We start from the raw sequence: 23,992 nt of genomic DNA on the forward strand, positions 1-23,992 counted from the left end.
AAACCGGAATTTAGACATAAGTTGCACACGTTTAGTGAAAAGTATAATTTTAAAAGGATTGGTGTGTTGTAAGTAAAATTTGGTGTGCCAATAAAATATCACTTAAAAACAGCTGAATTAACCGACATTGGTTCTCTAACAAAAATTGGAGTTAGGGTTTTGAGCAAGAAGCCGTTACGTTTAAACAAAGGGAAGGGGTTTTTTAACAAGAAGGTTAGGGTTTATGAACACACCGACAATAGAAGATTGAGTAAAAAAAGAAAAATAAGCAAAGATTTAGGGTTTTATAATACAATAGACATTAGACGATTGAGTAAAGAAGGCAGAGAATTAGGGTTTCAGTAATGTGGCGGAGAGCGAGTAGCTTGAAGAGATGGAATTTTCGTCGATTTTCCACAGCAACCCAGAATCGTAATCTTGAAGACGAAGGGCATTGGTTTTACGCTTCGGAATGGTGGGGAACGGATACAGATGGTCACACTGTTTTAAGTTCTACTTCTGACAAAGGAAATGGGGTCGTATCTGTAGTCGCGTATCCTTCTTCGAAACCGGTAATATTCTTGGACGATCTTCTATCTTTCAGTCTCATAGATATATTTATGTTTGATTTTAGGGTCCCTTGAAAATCTGAATTTGAACCTATATTGTGTTTGTTAAATAAATTGAAAACTTATGTTGAGATTTCTAATTTGAATTTGAATGTTGTCTATATGTGCTTGTACCATGGTTTCAAATCTCGGTTTAAAGAGTTTACAATTATTTATTAATGTATATTTATATAAAGATAATTATTGATTTTTTTTTATGAAATAAGGTAGACTAGAAGATGTTTAGTCATAGACCAACATTTTATTTAGATAATAAATATTTAAATTCAAAATAAAAAAAATTATTTATTTTAATTAAGATATCAAAATTCCGGTTGACTTGTCCGAGTTTTACTGATTTGGCTGAGATCTTCGAAATCTTGTCCTAGTCATGTTTTCTCTCATGAGATGTGTGAATCCTGAGACACTATAAATCCGGTTCACTAGCAAACGATACCTGTCTGGGACGAGATTTATATTTTAAAATAATAATAATAAGGGAGTGAAAATTACACCTTTTTTCATTATTATTATTTGTTTTTTGTGGATAGATAAAGAAGATTTTATATATCATAAGAGGAGGAAGCTGAGGGAGCCTCCAAGAACAAAGCACCAATAAACAGAAAGGGAAAAGAAAATCAAGAAAAAAAAAACACACACAAAAATAACTACTACACATACAAACCAATTCCCACCTAAAGAGAAGATCCTCACAAAAGATACATTTGAAATTATCATATAATTTACACCACCAAAACATAAAACCCATGACCAACACAATGACATCTTGAATCGATTCCTCTCCCTATATGTTCCAACTAACTACAAAAATTTCATGAATCAAAGAACCTCATTATGGAGCCAAAAAGCATTGGTCCTTCAAGAAGAAAATTATGAAATTAGGGATCCAGAAAATTACCAAGACATATGCAAGAGTGTTTATTTTGTAATTAAAGCTCAATACATAAATTGAAGACCTTATATATTGTATTCGAGATGGTTTATAGATCCGTTTTGTTTTGTAATGTTTCATATGAAACATTTTGGTTTTTCAGCCTACCGAGACAAAACCCTATTGAAATAGAAATTCTCAAAGTTTCGATCATTTTCCCAAAAAAATATCATGATCCACGGATCTACAAGAGAGATTTGGGGGGAGAAAAAGAGATTTGAGAGAGGGAGAGGAAGGGGGGGGGGTACCTGGGTGGCTGATCCTCCTTCTCTTCTGAACTTCTCATCTTCTACGGCCCTCTGAGTCTGAAACAAAGTTGTGGCTACACCTTTGTCTCCCGTGTTGTTTTAAAAAATATGAGATGCCCTTGACCTTGGTCTTTTGTGGAAGACTGTGTCATTTAGACCAATTTTGATAAATATTTTATATATTGTAGTGTTTTAAAACTGATGACATAGCCCTTGACTACAATCTCTTGGGGAAGACTTTAAAAAAAAAAATAATTAATGTTTCGCAATGTTTTGGGAATGTTTTGGTTTTTTTTAAAATCGAAACATTGGGACAAAACGAAATTTTAAACCATGGTACCGATTTCCTTCATTATGACATTAATAGCAAAAGTAACCTTGATTTGGTGCTGAAAGTTACAAATCTTTTAAGTTGTCATCCATCGGTTCATTCATAGCTCGCAGCCAAGAGTTCATCAAAATATTAATTCTGTGTAGGACATTGCATAAGAACCAGGGTTGCTATCAATGTTAATTGTGTTTGATGATTCATCCATTTACGTGTTTATTTATTTATGTTTTACCCGTCTACTTAGTCTATTTGAATGCTTTCTATGCAAAACATTGTACCCATAACTATGTTATACAGACTCTTCTAAAGGGTGGTGTACCCATGTGGGACATGTGTGTGAGCTGCAACTTTCAAGTTCTTTAAGCTGTCATCGCTCAGGCCATCCATTGCTTGCACAATATTGAAGTTCATCAACGTATCAATTTTTGTGTACAACATTGGATACTAACCCGGGTTTATGAAAATTAGCTTTCAATGGTGTTTGATGATTCACCTTGACAGTTAGTGTTGGTATACATGCTCTTTTCTACTTTTCCAATATACTTAATCTATCAATTCCTTTTACGTGAAACCTTGAATTAATAACTATGTTGCATTGTCTATTTTAAAAAGGGTAATGTGCTTGTTTTAGACATATGTCAGATTCAGACACTCTGTGAACTCTTCTTGATCTTTGATATTTCCTGATTGCAAAACAATGTTATGGATTTATGTATAGTATGATCTTAACCATTCCAATTGAAATTTTCTTTTTTAGCGCTATCTACTTATATATATATATGTAGGAAGCGTTCAGAAGCCCTAAAGAGAGCCAAAAATTGTGCCGAACATTTTACAATATATGGGCTAGAAGTTTCGGCATGGGCTGATTCATTCTCACAAATCCTCACAAAAAATTAGCCCATTCTGAGACTTCTAACCCCATCAAAAGTGGTTTACAAATAATTGACAGTCTACGATTCTTCAACTTGTAAATTGAGGTTAGAAGTTTCAAAATGGGCTGATTTTTTGTGAAGAAGATTGATGTGAGACCGTGAGGGGAGATAAGAAAATGATGGGGTTTAGGGAATCTGGTTTAGGATTTGGGGTAAGGATTAAGGACTTGAGATTGGGTTTACGATTTGGGTTAGGATAGGTAAACCCAAAAGGTAAAATAAAATTTTTATTTCAATTATTGTAGGATAGAGAAAATGGTTAAGGTTTGTTGGGTAAGAAAATGATCAAGGGTTAAAGAATGGTTAAAGGTTAAGAGAAAGGATAAATGATTATGGATTGAGGTTTGTAGGTTTTAAAAATTAAGAATCAAGAAAGGGGTTTCAAGAATCAAGAAATCAGGAACAAGGAATTAAAAGAAAATCAAGAAAAATAAAAGAATAAAAAAAAGAAATTAGAAGAAGCAAGAGAAAGGGATAGAAAGATAGAACCTTAGAATCACACCAAGAATAGTGGAAAACTCACTTCACTCTATTAAAAACTCATTCTTTATTCATCAAAGTCTGTTCATTGTTCATTAATAATAAAAAAAATCCTAATACAATCTATACAAAGAAAATAAATCAACAATCCTAGTAAACTAAAATACAAAATAAATAAACCTAATTTTTATAACTTTATCTCTCCTAATTTTACAAACCCTAATAAACTTAAATAAAATACAAAATAAAGTAACTGCCCCTAAATATTATACTAAGACTGTAGGCCAATAAAACATGGAAATAAGCCCCCAAAACATGAAAATAAAGCCCTTAAACAGAAATCTAAATAAATAACTAAAATCTACTCTTTAAGATTTTATGTACCCATCAATTCTCCTCGACTGGGAAGATTTCATCACTGGTGAAATAAAATTATAGTAATTCCCATCGTCGGTTGTGTTCAGCATTAAAGATCTCCTTGCCATAGAGATCGTTAGGGGTGGATTTAGAGTGGGGGCACTTGCCCTCACAAGAGTTTTCAAATTCTATGGATTAATGTGCTATTGCGATAGATTGTAGCGGCCGGTAAAGAAATCTGCCACTATTGCCCCCACAATATTTTTTTCCACTCTTAGTTGCCCCCACAACTATTTTTTTCACTCTTATTTGTCCTCACAAAAAAATTTCTACTCTTGGCTGCCCCCACATGGGCAAAATCCTGGCTCCACCCTTGGAGATCGTCCTCATAAAAAATCAGCCCATTCCAAAACTTCTAACCCATATATTGAAAAATGTTTGGCTCTCGTTAAGACCTCCGAACGTTCCCCTATATATATATTTCAAACTGATCCTCTCTAAGTTGCCTTCTTTGTATATATTCTTTTTGGAATTGTGGTTACTCTTCCAATTATTGACACAAAAAATACTTCCAATAACAGGCATGTTTCAGATCCACAATATAATGACGCTGTCTTTCGCTTAGGATGCAATTAATATTTGTGTTTTACTTTTGTTTCAGGATGTGGCTCACTGGTCTGCAATGGAGGATTGGCTTCAGAAAAGGTATTTGGAGATACATTCTAAGAATGAACACTTTAAGATACTCGGTTATCAGTGGCGCGTCCTTCGCTTTAATGGCTTCACTCGCCAAAGCACAGTTAAAATAATGGCTGCACACAGGAAATCAGACCCTAATTCTGTATGCTTTATGCAGCAGCCACATGTTTTGGCTGTTCCATGTAAAATCCTTATACTCCTTTTTCAGCAATTTTCAGTTAAAAGATCTTTGAACTTTTAAGATTTTTCCCATGAAAAAATTTGTCATCTCTATGTGAATATATATTGGATATGATTCTGCTACTGACATTTTCTTGTAGGGTAACAATCACTTAGGAAGATGAGTGTAAGTTACTTATCAAAGAAAAAATGGCAATCATAATTCTTAAAAGCTCCATAGTTTGTCTTTGTTTCATGTAAGTTTATGTTCTCACGTTTTATTCATAATATATTAAGAAAGGGATAAAAGAAGGGAATGGAGTTAGGCAAGAGAGCTCCTTATGTAAGTCTCTATTATAGGCACTGGATGATCAATTAGGCTGATCGCTGTTATATGGCAGAATGTGAGAAAGAACATCTGATAGACTCCTTTGGTTTTTAGTTATGTCCAATCAATCAAATTATGCAGATCGATGTTGTTGGAAACCAATTTACAGCTTTAGCCCTCCAGAATACTTCAACAGAAGGAGAAAATAATCTTGCTTAAGAGATGGTTGAAAGTATCTTTACTTGGATAGAATTAATGTGAACATCTGAGGTGCTTGGTGTTCGCCCTCCCATAAACTTAAAAGGAATAAAATTGGTGAAGTTAGTGAGATTGAAGATATTGAGGTCCTTGCTTTAGGTCTTGGATGTGATGTCAGAAAACTCATTTCTTTTTGCCTTGGCCTTCCCGAGGTAGTTCACTGTTAAGGGCTATTTGGATCATGGTGTTTGCCCTTTGGAAATGAAGCTTGCTAAATGTGAGCCAAGATACCTCTCTTAAGGAGGGATAGTTTATATTATTAAGATGACTCTCTCCATCTGTGGCTGGCCTAATGCAGACTTAAACACCTTAAGCCTAGCAACCTAGCATAGTTGTGGGACTTAAGTTGGTTTTGACCTTCTAGACTAGTAATGTTGTACTTCTCAGTTGAGGAACACATTCAGCGCGACATCCAATCGGCAGCTGACTGAGGTTATAGATTTGACATGCAATGTTAATGCATTACTTGATATGAATATCATGAAACATCCGTACAGTTCCCAAGTTTTATGCCTATATGAACAAGTTTTTCTCACTACCTTGAGATTCATCTCCCATCCCCACAATCGGATAAGGGGAACACCATTAGTAGGAATAGTTGCTGAAACAAATCTAGCCTGTGCAGTGCTCACTAAACAATCGTTTAGAAAATAAAGCATAACATCAGAGGGCCTTCTACTATTCATTTCAAGAGCAAGTAGGGTTGAGGCAAATAAGGAGAAGATTTTATTATCTTGTTTGGTACTAGAAGCAAGCTTGCCGGGATATGAAAAAGAGAGCAAATAAATTAGGATACTTGCCAATACACTTTTCATGAGCACAGTCTTCCCTGCTTATGAAAGTTGAGCTGATTTCTACCCATTAAGCTTCTCGCTAACTTTTTCAATTACCGAATCCCAGATTGCTTTGGAAAGGGAGTGGATTATATTGGTGAATGAACTTGTTGATAGATTGGTGGGGACTCGTGCAATAGCAGTGGAAAACAAGGTGGTGGCCCTTTTTTGCTTATATTAATTTTTGTTGTTAATTGTTTCCAAGTTTCTCATCATGTAAATCCTATGCATGCAGATTTTTATGTATTATTTATTATAAACATTTTTCTATTCTATAATGCTAGCATTTTTAGCAATTCTCTGGAAGATTTTCTTTGCTTTCATCTATCAAGTTTATCTTGAGAGTTGGCATATTTAGTTCAGGAGTTTGATGATGGTTTTGTTTGAATATGCATTTACTATGCTTCTAAATTTTGCTATTTTTTTTTCTAATTTTTTTTTTTACTATACTTGCTTTTGAATTCTTGTTATCTATTTTGTTGAGTCTTTGATACTGGTCACATTTATCATCATGCCCTCCCTAGCTAAAAGGAATTTCTTAAAATATTGATTTTTCAATTTAGCTTTTGAGCTGCCTATGATGATCCTTTTTTGATCTCTATAGTGTCATTTTGTAGATCTGAAAAGCATGCTTTCAGTTGGATTGGCTGCTATAGCATCATCACGCAATTATGATATCATGAATGGCATTTGTGGAAATAAACCTATGCATATTTTATGCATTGGTCATGGTGGTGGAAGCCTACCTTTATTTTTGGCTACTAAACTTCAAGGTAAAACTTTCTATTCCAGTATCAAGCTGTTAATTCTTTATGGTATTCTATGAAAGAAATCAATACTATTTTGACATACTAGCATGCGCCATTGTGTTGTGTTTTTGGATTCCTTATAGTTTGAGAAAAAGAGATAGATTGCCTTAAGTACTAAATCTATGTTTAAAACTACAAGTTGAGAAGTAAATTTGTTGAGAATGTATAGTGGAGCAGATACTATATTACAAACAACAAAGCGGTAAAAAATTCAAACTTTTGTTCCTCATGAACCTGAAGTCTGGATGAGTTGGTTGTTATTACTTTCTGCAGTTGTGCAATTGAAAAATATTGAAAAGAAACAAAATAACATAGCATTATTCCTAGTAACAAAAAATACATAAGCATGAAACATGAATTTAGTACATAAATGAATACATAGGATTTTGGTACACTTGATACACATTAAATGAAATGTCCTCGGGTATCTGATATGTTATCAAAGCAAACTTTGTTTTCGACTCTTTTTTGTTTTCCACCATGTCCATCCATTGATCTGTCTTCAAACTGTTGTGGACAGACTGTATTGCACTGAGATATGTGGTTGATTCCCCATCTATTTTGGGTCATTTTCCGTTGATACTATTATTACTACACATTTAAAGTTTGTATTGTTTAAAATATCAAAAAGATCACAATCATGAATCCAAGTTAGGATTCATTAACTGATAAAAAACTCATCAAATTCAATTTTACCCTCATTTGCATCTTCATTCTCAAAAGCTTCATCGGTAAAATGATCACCATCATCTTATCAAAATCATCTGCTCTTACTAGAACATTATCTAGGATTGGATATGGGAAGGCTGAAATTTGATCTAGGTTGACATAGCCCCCAGGTTACTAAAACAAAACCAAAATACCCATTTTTTTTCCAATTTAATCAGTGAAGTTCGTAAAAGATTCGACTTATCGCAATGACATCGTGATTTAACCGGTGAAGGAAAAAAGTCACTATTTAATCGCGACTTTTTCTATATGTCGTCGAAATTGGTGACTATGGACAGAATGACTACACTGCTGTCACAGTTTGTTTGGAGTATGACGTTTTAGAAACCATGCTTACTTAAAAGTTGAGTTTCCTCAATTTTGTGGGTTGCGAGATTGTTCATGCATTGACAACTTTTGGCTCAATCACTTGTTGGTTGTGCCAATTCTTGCAAGGAATTATAGTTATATGAGGCAGCACAAGGTCATAAACAGTGCCTTGTGGCACAAAGAGGGAAGTCAGAAACAGCTGAAGAATATGCCTTATTGTGTGGGAATGACGAGGCGTACATTTGACACATTGATTTTGTCCCCCCACCCACCCACCTTTTTTTTTTTTAAACTATACCATTTTATATTATCTACCTCCCCTTTTTGTGCTTTCCCTTCTAATTCTTTGTTGTTTTTGACATGTAACATAATGCAGCATTTAAAAATTAATTTGGAGTATCTATATATGCAAAGAAAGTTCTTGAATTCTAACTTCCTACAACACTGCCTTCAATAGTATGTGCAGAGAACCATTATTTTTCTCAAGTGTGCAGAAGAATTTGAGAAGTATCAAGTCAAGTCTCAATCTGAGATCTTGGCAAAAATTTATAATAATAATAATAAGACTAAAAAGATAAAATTGCCCTTACATAAAAATAAATAAAAAGACTATTACTGGAAAACAAATAGATTATTTTCAATACTCCCCCTTAAGTTGGATAACATATATCAACTAAACCCAATTTGACAATGTGAGAATTATTGATAGAAGGACCAACAGACTTTGAAAGCATGTCAACAAGTTGATCTGAAGAAGGTACGAAGATTGTCTGAAGATCACCAAATCGAATTTTTCTTTGAGAAAGTGAATGTCAATCTCAATATGCTTAGTTCTTTCATAAAAAAACTGAATCAGAAGTAAGCATGATGTCAGACTTGTTGTCACGGAACAGAGTAGAAGAGCCAAAAGCAGGACCCAGACTTTGTCAGTAAAGATTGAAACCAAAGTAACTCACATGCGCCAAGGGCCATAGCATGATACTCTGCTTCTGCAGAAAAACGAGAAACCACATTCTGTTTCTTACTCTTCCATGAGATAATGTTATCACCATAAAAAATACAAAAACTAGAAGTAGAACTCCTATCTGTGAGAGAACCAGCATAATCAGCATCTGTAAAATAAGATAAATGTTGTTGAGTAGTGGAAGATTAGAAAATGCCAAGACTAGGATGCGATTTCAAATGGCGAAGTATACGATAAATAACATCAAAATGAGAAATATACGGAATGTGCATGAACTGACTAACCACACTAATCGCAAATGACAAGCTCGGTCTAGTGTCAATCAAATAAATCAGACGACCTACAAATCTCTGATAAGAAGAAGGATCAGATAAAAGATCACTAGAGTTAGTCTGAAAATGATGATTTTGATCCATAGGGGACGAAGCAAGACGACAATCAAGCATCCCAGTGTCTTGAAGAAGATTCAATGTATATTTACGTTGAGATAGCGAAATATTTACTTTGAGATAGTGAAATACCACAGTGAAAGCGGACCACTTCTATCTCCAAAAAATACTTGAGTGGACCCAAGTCCTTAACCTCAAAAATACGACCCAACATCTTAACTTTATCAATCTACTATGCATCATCACCGGTCACAATAATATCATCCACATAAACCAAAACAATGGTACAATAACCATCCACTCATCGTCGAATAAAGCAAGTATGACCTGAGTGACATCTATAAAACTCCATCAATAAAATAACCTTAGAAAAATGTTGAAACCAGGCTCACAGAGACTACTTTAGGCCATATAGAGATTTAAGAAGGCGGCATACCTTTCTAAAATACTCTCCCTGAAGAGGAAATATAGGAGGGGGGTCCATATAAATAACCTCAGTCAAATCACCATTCAAAAAAATATTTTTCACATCAAGTTAGTGAAGAGGTAGGAGTGACATGCAACTAAAGAGATAAGAAATCAAACAGTGGAAAGTTTGGCAATTGGAGCAAATGTAGCACCAAAATCTTTTTCAAGAGTCTGTGTAAACCCTTTAGCAATGAAACGTGCCTTATACTGATCAACAGTCCTATTGGTGAGATATTTCACAATAAAGACCCATTTACAATCAACAATTCGCTCCCCAGATGGAATGGTGACAAGCTCACAGGTATTATTTTTGTGCAAAGCATCCATCTCAGTCGTCATAACTTTAGTCCACTGAGGATCTCGCAAAACCTCTTATATGGATCGAGGAATGCGGATAGAATTAGTGACTGCAAGATAAACCTGATGAGAGGAAGATGTAATAGGCAAGTGAGAGTCAGAAATAGAAGGGGTAAGGACAGGTATGTGTAGAAGTAAAAGGAAATACACCTGAATCCAAGGGGGAGGTTGGCAAAAGTTGAAGAGGGCGTGGGCGACAAGCGTAGACCTTGAACGTTGGTGATGATGGAAAAAAGACGGGAGAAGGCAATACTATATGAGTTGGGTCTTGCAAAGTAGATGTGGCACAGAAGTATGAAATATTTTCAAAGAAAATAACATCAAGAGAGTGAATAACACGGTGAGAAACCGGATCATAACATCGATACCCTTTTGACATAGAAGAGTAATCCAAGAAAACGCATCGAATAGCTTTGTCATCCAATTTCGTGCGATTAGGAGTTCTGTCCTGAACAAAGCACATGTATCCAAAGACTCGAAGTGTAATGGGAAAAAGTATACTATCAGGTTGAAGGACATGGAGGGGCATTTGTCCCTCTAAGGTGCGATTGGGGACGCGGTTAATAAGAAAAGTCACAGTGAGGACTGCCATATTTTAATATGCCTTAAGAACATGCATCCCTTGAAGAAGACATCTAACAATATTCATGAGATGGTGGTTCTCACATTCCGCCACCCCGTTCTGCTCAGGAGTATAAGGACAAGTCGACTGATGAAGCATACCATGCTCATGAAAATGAGAATGAATCCCATCAAATATATATTCCCCTCCATTATCAAACCTAAGAAATTTAAAAGTAATATTGTATTGAGTCTGAATCATTTTAAGAAAATTGACAAAGATAGAGAGCATCTCAGAGTAAGAACACATCAAATAAATCCAAGCGCAACGAGAATAGTCATCAATAAACATAACATAATATCTATGACGATTAAAAGCAGTAACAGGGGAAAGTCCTCAAACATCAGAATAAATTAAATCAAACATTACATTAAATCGATACATACAAGGAATATAAGTACATGTATGTTTAGAAAGTTCACACACAGCACTAAAATTTATGGCCACTACAAGCAATTTTTAAAGAAAGAAACAAAGAACATAAGTGTTGAAAATTGGCATGTCCTAAGCGAGTATGCCATAAATCTAGAGTTTGAGATGAAAACGTGTAACTCCTAGAGGAAAAAAACATAGAAGCCAGAGTAGGAGTAGGCTGAGATCTAAACAAGTACAGCCCATCCCTCTCATACCCCTTGCCAAAAATCCTCCTCGAAGTCAGGTCTTAAAAAATACAATGAGTAGGAAAAAAGTAATTGGGCAATTTAGCGATTTAGTGATACTACTCATAGACTAAAGATTGAGAGATAGGTGAGAGACATGAATCACAAAATCTAGTGAAATCTCAAAGGACAAGGGGATGATACCTTTACTGTGGATAGGTGTAAGGGATCCATTAGCAAGGCAAACCTCCCTATGAGCAATAGGAAAAATAAAATAAGTAAACTGGTTAAACTCACCGGTCATGTGATCAAAGGCAATAGAATCAATAACCCATGTCAGAGGAGTAGAGCTAGACTAAGTGACATGGAAAGTAGAGGATGTACTTGGAGGTGTTGTAACAGAGGCCACAGTCGAAGAGGGGTGAGTGAGCATGATGCTGATCCCGGACAATAGTGGCAATATGAGTTTGTAGCTGTTGCAAGTCAATTGTGCCAAGTGAAGGAGGATCAGTGAGAATAATAGATGATGATTCCATTGTAGAAGTCTGTCACAAAGAGGAAGATCGTGGTATTTGATGAGGATAGATCTGAAAGCAGCGGATCTTTTCATGGCCGGTCTTCCCACAATGACTGGAAGTAAGGCCATTCCTTTTACCACGACCATGATTCCCTGATCCAGGGGTACAAGAGTCGAAAAAACTCAAGTTGGTAGTTAAGGCCACCTAATCTATAGCTGGAGCAAAAAGAATGTTAGGGACTTGAGTCTGAGGAGGAGCAATACGGCGACAACTCTCATCATTGTCAATGGTCGCAAATATCTCAAATCAAGAAAGTAAAGGAGTGGTGTTGAGAATCTGTGTCCGAAGTGCCTCAAACTCTAGACGTAGATCCATAAGAAACTGGTAGGTCTGATGTCGAGCAATCCTCTTAACCACATTACTGGTTGCCTCTGAAGATAATTCAACCATAAACTCATGATGAAAAAGTTTCTCCCAACGTGACTGAAGGAATCCAAAGTAATCAGTGACACTCTGAGTCCCTTGGGTAGCGTGGGCAATGTCTCGATAAAGATCATAAATCCTCGAGCCATTCCTGGCATGTGCGTATGTCTGAGTATGTGTTAACCATAAAGATGGAACCGTCTCATGATACATGAATATGGTAGAGATGCGCTACTCCATAAAGTTAAATAGCTACCCAAGGATAGTACAGTTGTCAATCTCACATGATTCAAATTTATGATCAGTAAGTGGTGGTTTAATAACAGTCCCAGAGAGATAGATTCGCACAGATTGGGACCATGACTGGAAGTTCCAACTATCAAGAAAAGCAGTGGTGATACGTTGAGTTGAAGAGTTAGACCCAAGGGCTATAACAGAAGTCGTAATTCCTTGTTCGGAAGATATTGCTTTGGTTTGAAGGGAGATCTGAATAAATTGGAGGGCCAAAGAAGAAAAACTTTATGGGCACCCTAGGTGCAATAGCAGGTCTCCCAAGGCTGTGAAATGTTGCCACAGGTCTTCCAACACTTCAATAGGGACTGTGGTAGGGCTGTTGATCCTCCCAACAGCACTCCAAGTGCAGCCGCAAGATAGAGGATTGCTAGAAGTTGGTGTCGCAGGGTTGTAAAGCTCCCAACAGCACTCCCAGTGCTGCTGGAGGACTGTAAAGGGCCTAATGCGGGCTTTGAGTCTCCCCAACAGCACTCCTAGTGCTGTCGCAAGGTAGGATGGAAGGAGAAGGGCTGTTGAACCTCTCAACAACAATCTCAGTGCTGCCGCACACTTCAAAAACAGCAAAAAAGGAACAACTGTTGTGGCATGGCTGTCGCAAGGCAGGATTGAAGGAGGGGGGTTGCCGCTGGGCTGTGGATCCCTCTCAACAGCACTCCTAGTGCTGCCGCACACCCCAAAAAGAGCAAAACAGAACAGCAACTGCTGTTACTATTCAAAAAAAAAAAAAATTAAGTCGAAGGAACAAACCCTAACATAGGGTATAAACATAACGCAGAAAAGTTAATGCAACATGTGATAAAAGAAAAGAAGATTAAAAGACATCAAATAAGGCTGTTCTAGGTTAGGTTTAGTGAATAAAGAGAAGAAGGAGAGGAGGGGGGAGCGGGGGAGGGCGAAATTTCTTGGCTCTAATACCAAGAAGAAACAAGTCAAGTCTCAATCTAAGATCTTGGTAGGAATTTATAATAATAATAATAATAATAAGAGTAAAAAGACAAAACTGCCCTTACATAAAAATAAATAAAAAGGCTATTACTGGAAAACAATTAGAACTAAAATAACAACTAGATTATTTCCAATATGTGCAACATTCGTATCTCGAGGAAAAGCATCTATTATTCTTTGCACACAGTGCTGAAGGCAGTGTTATTTTCAAGTCAGTTTAGCATTTTTCTAAATATAAAATACTTATTTTCTGCAGAAACTTTAAATTACTCAAATATATATGAAATACTCATATTTTATATTATTACTTTTATAAGGGACTAAAACTTGGAATTTGTTTACTAGGATTTGTAATTTGGAAATATCACATGGCTTACCATAATTTTGTTTATATTTTCTAATGTTAATAATTTATATATGTTATATTATTTATTTTAAAAGTCTGTGCAGTACTCCGCTAGGCATTGGCCAACCCCATGCCTTGCCTCGGGGCTCAACATCTGAAAAAAAAAAAAATCAAATAACACAACTCGAAAAGCTCTCTAAGGTGTGAAAAAATTAGGCCAAAGCTAATGTTCTAAGGCATGTGAATCGTAGGAACAAGCCCAACAACAATTGGTCTAATTATTATCCTTGTTCTGGTCATGGATATGACAAAACTCATCATCAAACACATTCTCATTGTGGAGCACAATCATCACTATATAATGGAAATTGCCTCCACAAGAAAGCTAGGCTTTTTTCTTTAAACCTTTGCTATCATTTGTAGTTATGAACTTCACTTGTACTCCTGCAACTTCCTCCACATCATCATTTAAATGAAAGGATTCATAGGTGATCATGGCTTCAAATCCTGGGCCATCTCTAGTTGACTCGGGCTGCCTCAATCTTTTATCTCACATTGACTCGGGTTTGGAATACCAGTGACTTAGTATCGGTGTTGGATGATTTGGAGACTGGAAACCATGTAAATGGTGCTTCTATACTTCATTCCTTGATTTATTATCAGTAACCAACCTTGAATGAAATTAACAACCTAAGACCTTGAGAGAAGATTGTATTCGTTAATTTTAAATCACCACGATGTATTCTTGTTGGTTTCTAAATGGCAAAACCAACTACACCTAATTGTTAATCAGAACCCTAATCACTGAATTGTTATTGATCTCTTCAGGGTCAATTGTACACATCGTCGAAATTGACCCGCTTGTTATCTCAGCCTCCATCCAAGCAATGGGTTTCCCAGCTTTTGCTGTGATGAAATCATCTGGTGAACGTGAACTCTCTCATCCGGGAACGATCAACAAGTTATTATGGGAAGGCATCCACGAGAGACTCTTCCTTTATGAATCAGATGCAGAGAAGTTCATCCTCAACACTACCAATGTCTATGACCTTGTGTTCATCGACGCTTATGATGGTGATGATGTATTCCCTCGCAAGTTATGGGACACAAACAGCCCGTTTCTCCAAGCTCTTAAAAACCGACTTCATCCTGAACATGGCACTGTGGTGGTGAATCTTCATGCTGATACCGATATCTTGGATCAAGATCAGGATGGTGGTCCATTTGACAATTACCCATTTCTACCCATGGGCAAGTATGTCTCACAAGTCTGCCGAGCATACAAAGATGTGTTGATTGGGAGTGGAAGTGGTGTGGGTTTTGTTGTTTCAGCTCCCGAGCTTTGCAATTCTTCTCTTGTCGTCTGCAGAGGTTTTGGGGTGGATGATATGATGGTCGCAGACAACAGGGTTAAGGTTTTGCACACACTCACATCCAAATGCCATAAAATCGAATCTGTTCTTCACTTGCCATTCTCGTTTTTTCCATACCTAAAAAATGGGTTTGTTTTGGTTGATTAACATTACTGGATTCCTTCCCAGTAGAGTTTTTTGAATTTGAGATATTTTCAATTAAAAATGCTTTGCAGAACAATCGAGATACTTTGGTTACTCGATACTGAATTAGAATTTGTATAGGCCTACATGTTATTTTATTTTTTGGAACAGATGTAAACTTCGTTGATCAGATTAGAAAGAGGGAAGGAGGTTTAGGCTTTGTTACATGGAAATGTTAAAAAAGAGCTAGCACCAAAGAAAGCACAAAAATGGGAAAGTTGCATCTTACGATCTCTACATCCATGGAAACTCTAGGAAAAAAAATCTGAAAGGTCCTACACAACTGCATGTGACACAGATTTGATGTGGAGGTGTGCGCTCCACCATAGATGCTTTACTCATATATCAAGGAAAAACATCTATAGGGAGTGCACACCTCCACATCGAAGGCTCAGTGTCAAACGTAGTGGCATACGAAGCCACTTTAGGATTTTCTATAGTAAATAAGACATAATATGCTAATAGTGAAATTCATATAGTGTGTCACAAAAGTCTACTTGTTTCTCTTATACGTATACTGGACTGTGTTATACACGATTAATGTTTATTCAAATTAATTAATTAGTATCATATACATATTTGATGGTAAAATATATAAATATCTAGAATTTTGTGTTAATATATGAAAGTGATTTTTCTTTTCTTTTTTAGATTGATGAATGGAAAAAAGTATTCTATGCTTTACGCTGAGTTTATCCAAAGTCAATGGATCCTTCGTAAGCCCAAGGAGTGCCTAATGTGTATCGCAGCCGAAATAGTTCTTATTGGCTTTTTGAAAGGTTTCCTAGTGGTTTTTGATTTCAAAAAGACATTTGAAAAGTGTCGTCTCAAACGAATCATAACCAAAGAGTGTTTCCAAGAGTTTGATGCATTGAAGGTGCTGGGTTGCTAAGTTGGTTAAAGTATATGAGTGTTGATATCACCTTCTGGGAAGGGTTAAATGGTTTTCCAAATCGTTAAAAAAAAAATAATCTATATAACCCTGTCTCAATCTTTATCCCATCCATAAAGAAGAGGGGTTAGAATTTAATCTCATCATAAATCTGGATGATAATTTCAATTTTATTATCTTTTTTTCTTTTTCTCTTTTTTTCTTTTTCAAGAATATCCCTTCAATTTTATATATTGTCTTTCCTCTTCTCTCATTTTTAATAATACGTCTTCGACTTTACTGTCCCTGCTATTTAACCCCTTAACCCCGAAGAAGATGTTTGTCTTGGTAGGCCGAGGGCAAACTATAGTGTCTATATAAAGGAGAATTATTTTGATCAACTGCACAATTGTAAAATACAAAACATTGAACTTCAAATTCAATCTGATCTTTTTAATCCCTATTAAGAGGCATTGTTTATCAAAAACACGAGTAACAAATTTTCTTCATAGTTAATATAAACTTTGAGAGGACGTATAGTTTTGAAAAAACAAACTTGGCTTTTTTATTTTTTATTTTTTTTTATTTTTTATTTTTTTAATATATCATGAAGGCTTATTTGCTAGATATCCAAAGTCACCTTCATTTTTAGAGTATGTTTTCTGTAAAAACAACCTAATCGATCTATACGCCTCAAAGCAGTTCTGATTTATATATTCTATTTTTATTTGAGAACTACTATTGGCACCTTAATTTTTACTTATGACACCCCAATTAAAGATTAAAAAACACCATTCAAACATTACAAAGGTTTGGCTCAAATTATTATCTCAACCTTATAACACTTATTCAAACAATTTCAGTAGTTCTACAATTATGATTATGCTCATATAAAATTTTAAATCCAAAAAGTAGATATTTAGATGGAAAAAACAAGTGGGAGAAAGTTTTTATTGGCATCCCAACTTTTACTTATTCTCTATCATTCACTTATTTCCTTTATTTTTATTGGGTAAATTACACTTTTTTGGTATAATTCCATTTTGACCCCCTAACATTTGTATAATTGCACTTACTTCCCCTTTCACTAATAGGGTAAAAATTTATGTTATTTTATCATTTTACGGTCTTATTTTATGTTATTTTTTAAAATAATTAAACTATTAAGTTGATGGCAATTGTAAGAAAGGGCGGGAGTAATTAACCCCTTAGATAACTAGGAGGGAGGTAATTGCAATTATCAAAATATTACGGAGAAAAAATGAAATTATGCCAAATTTCAAGGGGTTTAAGTGCAATTTATCCTATTTTTATTGGAGTGTAATAAGTAATTTAGAGTGCCAATAGCAGTTTTTTTTTTTTTTTTCATCTATTAAAACGTAAACTATTCTATAGTTTTTGGTCACCAAGCATATGAGCAATAAAATAGTGTTTTTCTTGAGTGTGGATTTAGCCACCAAAATCATTTTTCTTGACAACGTAGATTCCAAATAAATAGGTCTCCTAATGTATTTCAATATGTTCAAAAGTATTATATATAACAATCATAATTTTAAATTTTGATTTCACATCTCATCTCATTCATGCTTAGATACTGAGTTATCTCGAACAAGTTTTCCAATGCGTTTGAGATGTCTCATTCTTAAAATTTGGAAAATGAATGTAGGATCTTAAATCACGTTCGAAGAAGTGACTTGTCTGTCCGTCTCATCCATGTTCGATATCGAGATGATTCGGACGATACGTCTCGATCTCGAATGAGTTTTGAAATCATGACAGTAATTTTGATTTATCCATTTTAGAAAAGTAGATTCAAAAGTGTCTTATTTTGATCAATAATTTTCCCCCAAAAGTAATTACATATTGTAGATGGGTTTCGAAAGAGAAATCTCAAAATGGTCTCTTTCAATTCTATTTGTTCAAATCATCTAAAGATCATATATATAGATTAAATGTAGTCTCTTTTCGTTTTACCAATGTTTGACCAGTCCTTATAGGCCCATACATCATCGATGGTCGTTAAAATCATGAAGTCGACATTTGTCGTACCTTATGGCATGTTATATGATTTTCTAAGGTTCAACGCAATTGGACATAGTGTGTCCAACGAATGAATGATAAGAGAAGAGACGTACAAATTCTACATTGGGATTGGTTTCTCCAGAACAAATTCTTCCATCTTAACCGTTCATTGGAAACAAAAAAATTATTGGGATGTGTAGACGACAGCAGGATAGCATTGTCGCTTCTATGAACAAGCAAGTTGTAGTAACGATTGAAACAGATCTATCACATTTTCCAAGACGATGAGATGAAAATCAGAAAAGAGTGTACTAAAATTAAATGGTGATTCGATGGATTTGATTCAAATGGTATCTTTATAGAGAAGCAACTTGATTGGGACACGTGTGCTGATGAAGGTGTTCCATCTTGTGCTCTATCACTTTAAGGAAAAAAAAAAAAAAAGAGGGTGATATAGACATGCCCCTGTAAAGTTTAGTCAATATTACAGATACACCCTCTTTTTTCAAAAGGATGACATGCCCTTGACCTAGGTCTTCTCAATGAGACTAATATAAATTACCAAAATGTTCATGCCCTCATCTTCAATATCTTCATGTTTCGCTTTAAAATTCAATTTTCTTCAACCTTCAAATCTTAAGAACAAGATATATATAGTATTGTCAAAGAAGTACAAGGATGATTTTTGGGTAGAAAAATCAAAGATTTCTTCAAGACATTTGGTATAAACACAACTATTGCATACAAAAATATGTAGGTGTTGATGGTGTGAAAAGTAAACATTTTATTTGTTTGGGTTGTAATATGTTACATCTCTACAATCGATTTTCATAGCGGTTTACTCTTTGGTGGCTTTTAGTTTGGTACCTATGGAGGGGGATAAAATCGACATCCCTTATGATGTCTAGATATATATCTAGAGGCATATTATCATGCCACGTGGGAAAGTTTGGATTAGATTCTAATTAATCGGGAAAGAATATAAGGAAGATTATGATTTCTTTTTGGGAGATTAGGGTTTCTTTTATATTTAAAAGGATACAAGGGAATGAAAAAAGAGATCTGAGGAAAAGGAGGAGATGGAAAGTGGGAAGCCGAAGGGATAAATACAATCATATAATATTAGAATATAAAATATATGGAATGGTTCCTATGGAATCCGTGAATGTAGGCATCTTTGTCCAGGGGTGGAGCCAGGATTTTCTTGTAGTGGGGGCAAACTATGATTAGTTGTATGGTTGAAGAACTTGAAGATAATGGTTTTAGAGAGAAATTCAGAGATTTTTTAATAGAAATTGAAGAAAAGGATATTTAGGTCATTTCCAACTAGTATATAAGAAGACTCGGTCAAGAGGCAATGTCATCAACAAAAAATTGAAGGGGTGAGGGATGGCAAAAATCGGAGGGAGGAGAGGGTGTGGTGGCAAATGGGAAGAGAGGTGAGGAAGTGGGGACAAATGGGGTATGTAATTAGTTGAAAATATAGGGGAATCTCAAAGTTCTATGGGGGCAATTGCCCCCACCAACCCCTTACTAGCTCCGCCCCTATCTTTGTCAAATTTTCTAATCCCTATAAGCAATTTTTTTTTTCTTGCATGATTCACAACCTCAAAACAAGGTACCATTTTTTATTTTCATCAATAAATTGATTGAGTTGATAAACTTGGTAGAACCATCTAATTAGATTTATTACTCAAGATCATGGTCGAGTCAAGGACTCTGATGAAACAGGCATTTCAATTAATTAACCAAGAATGAAATCGAGTCAAATTTATCATGAACTCAAATGATTAAATGGACTATGTCGAATCAAGTAGCCCTGTTTATCGATAAAAATGTTATTTTACTTTATTAAATATATTTGCAACATCTGATGCATAAGAAGGGAAGTCTTGATTTCCTCCAATGGACCAAGCCCGACCTAATACGTTAGTTGATGCATAAGAGGTAATGTCTTGGCTTCCTCCTAAGGAACCAAGTCCGACTTAGTACGTTGGTCGATACATTTAAGAAGGAAATTCTCCGTTTCCTCCTCAGGAACTAAGCCTAAACTATTGCGTTGGTTAGTGTATTTAAGAAGGAAGGTATAGGCTTCCTCCCAAGGAACCAATTGACATAGTATGTTGGTCAATGTATTTAAGAAGGAAAGTATTGGCTTCCTCCCTAAGAACTAAGTCGGACCTAATATGTTAGTCAATTATATTATTTATCAAAGTCTTAGATCATCTTGGGATCCAACACCAAGTTACATTAAAGGTCGCATGTTCCTTGACACCCATAATGTCATCACTTAAATACAAAGAAGTCTGTTAGTAACCAGCACAATAAGAATCATCATATCTCTCTTGTTGTTGTTGCCCGTAACCTAGTTGGGGGTGAGTAGGTCCTTTAGAGGGGTAGCTTGGAAGTAGTACTTTATGTGGGAGTCTTCAATTGTGGTCAATGATCAGAAACGTGTTGTTGGGAGTAGTAATCTACAATGCAACAATGGTTACCACCTTAGACTTGACTGTCATTGGTGCAAAAAATTTGTCACCGGACTTGGTAAATAACTTATTTAACCAATCAAGTGCATGGTGGTGGGGTTGAGATTTTTGAAAGCTCATTCCTCAAGCCGAACAAACAACAAGGTGACTTGGTGTAGATCTTCAATAAAGTTACAACATTGAAAGAACGACAATAGTGTTTGACAAATCGCATATTCTTCTTCTCTTCTTTATTGCAAGAAGTTTACTTTTCCTTTTTTTTAATCTTGGAGCATATATGGTCTATTGTGATGAGGTTGATTGGCAGTTACTTCCTTACACAAACTTGATTGATGCGTGCTATTGGCAGGATCGAATGGCTACAATAGTTGGAATGGGTTGACCAAAGACAGTGGTGACAAAATTAGTGTTGGTTATGTACAATGGTGGAGAGTCAAGACTTGCTAAAAAAAGAAATCCACATTCATTGACATAAACTTGATGTTAACACTCACATGATCACAACACACGAAAGTTTGGTATTTTACAATCCAAGAGCATCTTCATTTACCTTCAACGGTGTAGCACCAAAAATTTTAGTAGCAACAAGAATGACAACAATCACAAATTTGCATTGGTCATTTTAAGTATTCTTTCCTCTTTAAACATGATGAATTGTAACAAGAAACACAAATCGAGAACTTATGGACCTATGTTTGTTAGTCAGTATCTAGAGAAACTATTCATTAGTTGTGCTCGGGGGTGAACGACACTAATTTAATTGAGGTACCGCATGACGAGAGACATGTATAGGCTGGTTGATCAGTCTTCAAAGTAGTTGTATATCAGTCATAGTCGGAGGCAAACAACACCAACTGGTGCGGGAGCATTGTAGGATGCAAGCATGCAGATTTACATTGGTTGGTCAGTCCTTAGAGCAATTGTGTATCAGTCGTGCTCGAGGGCGGACATCTTCGAGGAAATCCTTGGTGTCCATTACCACCAAAGATTTTAACTGCGCATTGAAAGGTTATCAATGTCCCTTTCTATTGACATCCTTGATGCCCATTTTGTAGCGGATTTAACCCTGGTACTCTTCTTTTTGAGTCCCCAAGTTTCTCCCTACAAGGTTTAAACCCAAGATATGATGTTGGTCATCTTAAATGCTCTCATCTTCAACTTCTCGCCAAAAACCCATTGATTGTTTTCCCACAAACTAATCATTTTCCACCTTAGAGTAAAGTCATTAAGCCTCATCTTGAATTTTATGATTTTATCTTCCTCAGCCTTCAAACCTCAAGAACAAGATGGTATTTGCGAAGAAGTACAAAGATGGATTTTTGGGTAAAAATATCAAGGGTTCATAGATTGGAGGCAAGATTGAATACATTTATAAAAAAAAGTTTCATCCTAGGGTTTATTAGCTTGAAGATGAGAATTTTTACGGTGAATAGCGGAGATTATCATATACATTGAAGACGATGTTGAATAGATTAAAATCATTTTTCCTTGGGGATTAACATGTTGAAGATGACATTTTCTAAGAGAAAAATAAAGTAATTAATTTTTACTAGAGATTGAATGGCCTTTTGGTCATCTTATAGTCTCTTAGACAAAGCCATTGTAAGGGGGTCATGTCATCAGTTTAAATACACAGGGGTATCTGAATTATTGTACTTGGTCTTGGAGGGGTATGTGTTATTGTTAATCACTAAAAAAGAAACATTTTCCATCAACTTTAAAAGGGTGGATGGGCCGTTGGACCAGCACCAGATAAGCTTTAATTGAATTTGATTTATGACACGTGTCATGATAAAAGGGGTTTGTTCAATTTTCTGAAACAACTCCCTATCTAACCTGCCAATTTAAACACTAGAAAACTTTGTTGTCCAACTGTGGTAGTAAAACTTGATGTCCACCACCACCAATTATCACAATCTATTGTTCTGGTCCCACTTGTCATGATCTATAATTTGCCCCAAAGGTTGGATGACGTGGCATTTTAGGTGAATGGAGATTAAGAAGGCGGAAGGAGTAAATTTTTTCTCTCCTTTGAAAAAAAAAAAATCCCAGATTGAAATATGTTTGTATCTATTTTTATTATTTTATAAATATTTCTTTCATTATATTATATTCACTTGATTTCTATTCTCATTCGTTGGATCCACATGGATATCATGTTGAATTGAAATTGTAAAATGAGACTTCTATTTTATTTATTTAAATTGTGGAGGCAATCTTCACAAAAAGATTGATTCATTCTAAATTTTTTAACCTCACAAGAAAAAAAAGAAAAAATAGACTGTAAAATTAAAATTACTACCATATGATTAACGATATTGGAGTAGAATGAATTTTTGGCAATATTGATTATCTTGGTGAGGATGACTACTTATATTTTCCATCATTTAATACGATATATTTTGTTTGTTGAATATAATATTTATGGGGAACTTTATCTATTAATCGAACGCATATCACCTCAAGATTAGTATAATTAAATATGTCAGAAAGATTGAAAAGATCAAATCCTACTATCAAATACCTCAAGGTAGAAGGTAGAGGTAGGGAAAAGAATACATGACCCTATCATCCGAGTAGGGATTTTCACTTGACTCTCATGCAGGTCTTGAGACTATCCCGTGATTGGGATTAGTCACGAAGAAGGGAACAATTCTCCTACTATGGACATCTCAGAGATGGGAGAGATTACATCAACTCTCTGATATCTCATGGACTAGCATGATCCGATTAGAAACCGCAAGAATGCCACCAAGAAGAGAACTTTCCAGAAAAGAGACATGAACAATATGACACCCATGAAAGAAGAAAATTTTCTAAATAGAGTGATGAAACCTATAAATACATACATTGTTAGGGTATTTAGTTCATAACAATTTTATTAGAAAGATATAATAGTGTTAATTAACGAATGAGTATTAGGTGCAATAGCTAGAGCCTTCATCCAAAAAGGGAAAGGTTTGGAGTGTAAACCCCCTCGTTGGCCACTCACGGGGATTTATCCCGGCTTGTCTGGTATTGTGATTTGTGGGGTATTCCATGTATCCAAGGTATTTGGATAAGATATGGTGTTCTAATAGGCCAGTTGTCTCGTTCCTACTAGTCAAGTTTATAGGTC

The 23,992-nt window shown here is 35.4% G+C and overlaps 1 protein-coding gene across 2 annotated transcripts; it reads left to right on the plus strand.

Moving 5' to 3' along the window:
- The first annotated feature begins 132 nt into the window (after window positions 1-132).
- LOC147382889 (S-adenosyl-L-methionine-dependent methyltransferases superfamily protein) lies at window positions 133-15,668 on the plus strand. Of its 2 annotated transcripts, XM_086427913.1 has the most exons (5): window positions 414-551; window positions 2,416-2,496; window positions 4,552-4,771; window positions 6,785-6,940; window positions 14,768-15,668. In XM_086427913.1, exons 3-5 carry the CDS (start codon window positions 4,573-4,575, stop codon window positions 15,457-15,459), a joined length of 1,047 nt encoding a protein of 348 aa, XP_086284039.1. In that variant the 5' UTR covers window positions 414-551; window positions 2,416-2,496; window positions 4,552-4,572; the 3' UTR covers window positions 15,460-15,668. The 2 variants fall into 2 exon arrangements, with proteins under 2 accessions (XP_086284038.1, XP_086284039.1); XM_086427912.1 differs by lacking the exon at window positions 2,416-2,496 and having other exon boundaries at window positions 133-551.
- Window positions 15,669-23,992: the final 8,324 nt, after the last annotated feature.

This window comes from Akebia trifoliata, chromosome 16 (assembly GCF_017979445.1).
Source record: "Akebia trifoliata isolate Shusen 1 chromosome 16, ASM1797944v1, whole genome shotgun sequence".
Lineage (NCBI taxonomy): Eukaryota > Viridiplantae > Streptophyta > Magnoliopsida > Ranunculales > Lardizabalaceae > Akebia > Akebia trifoliata.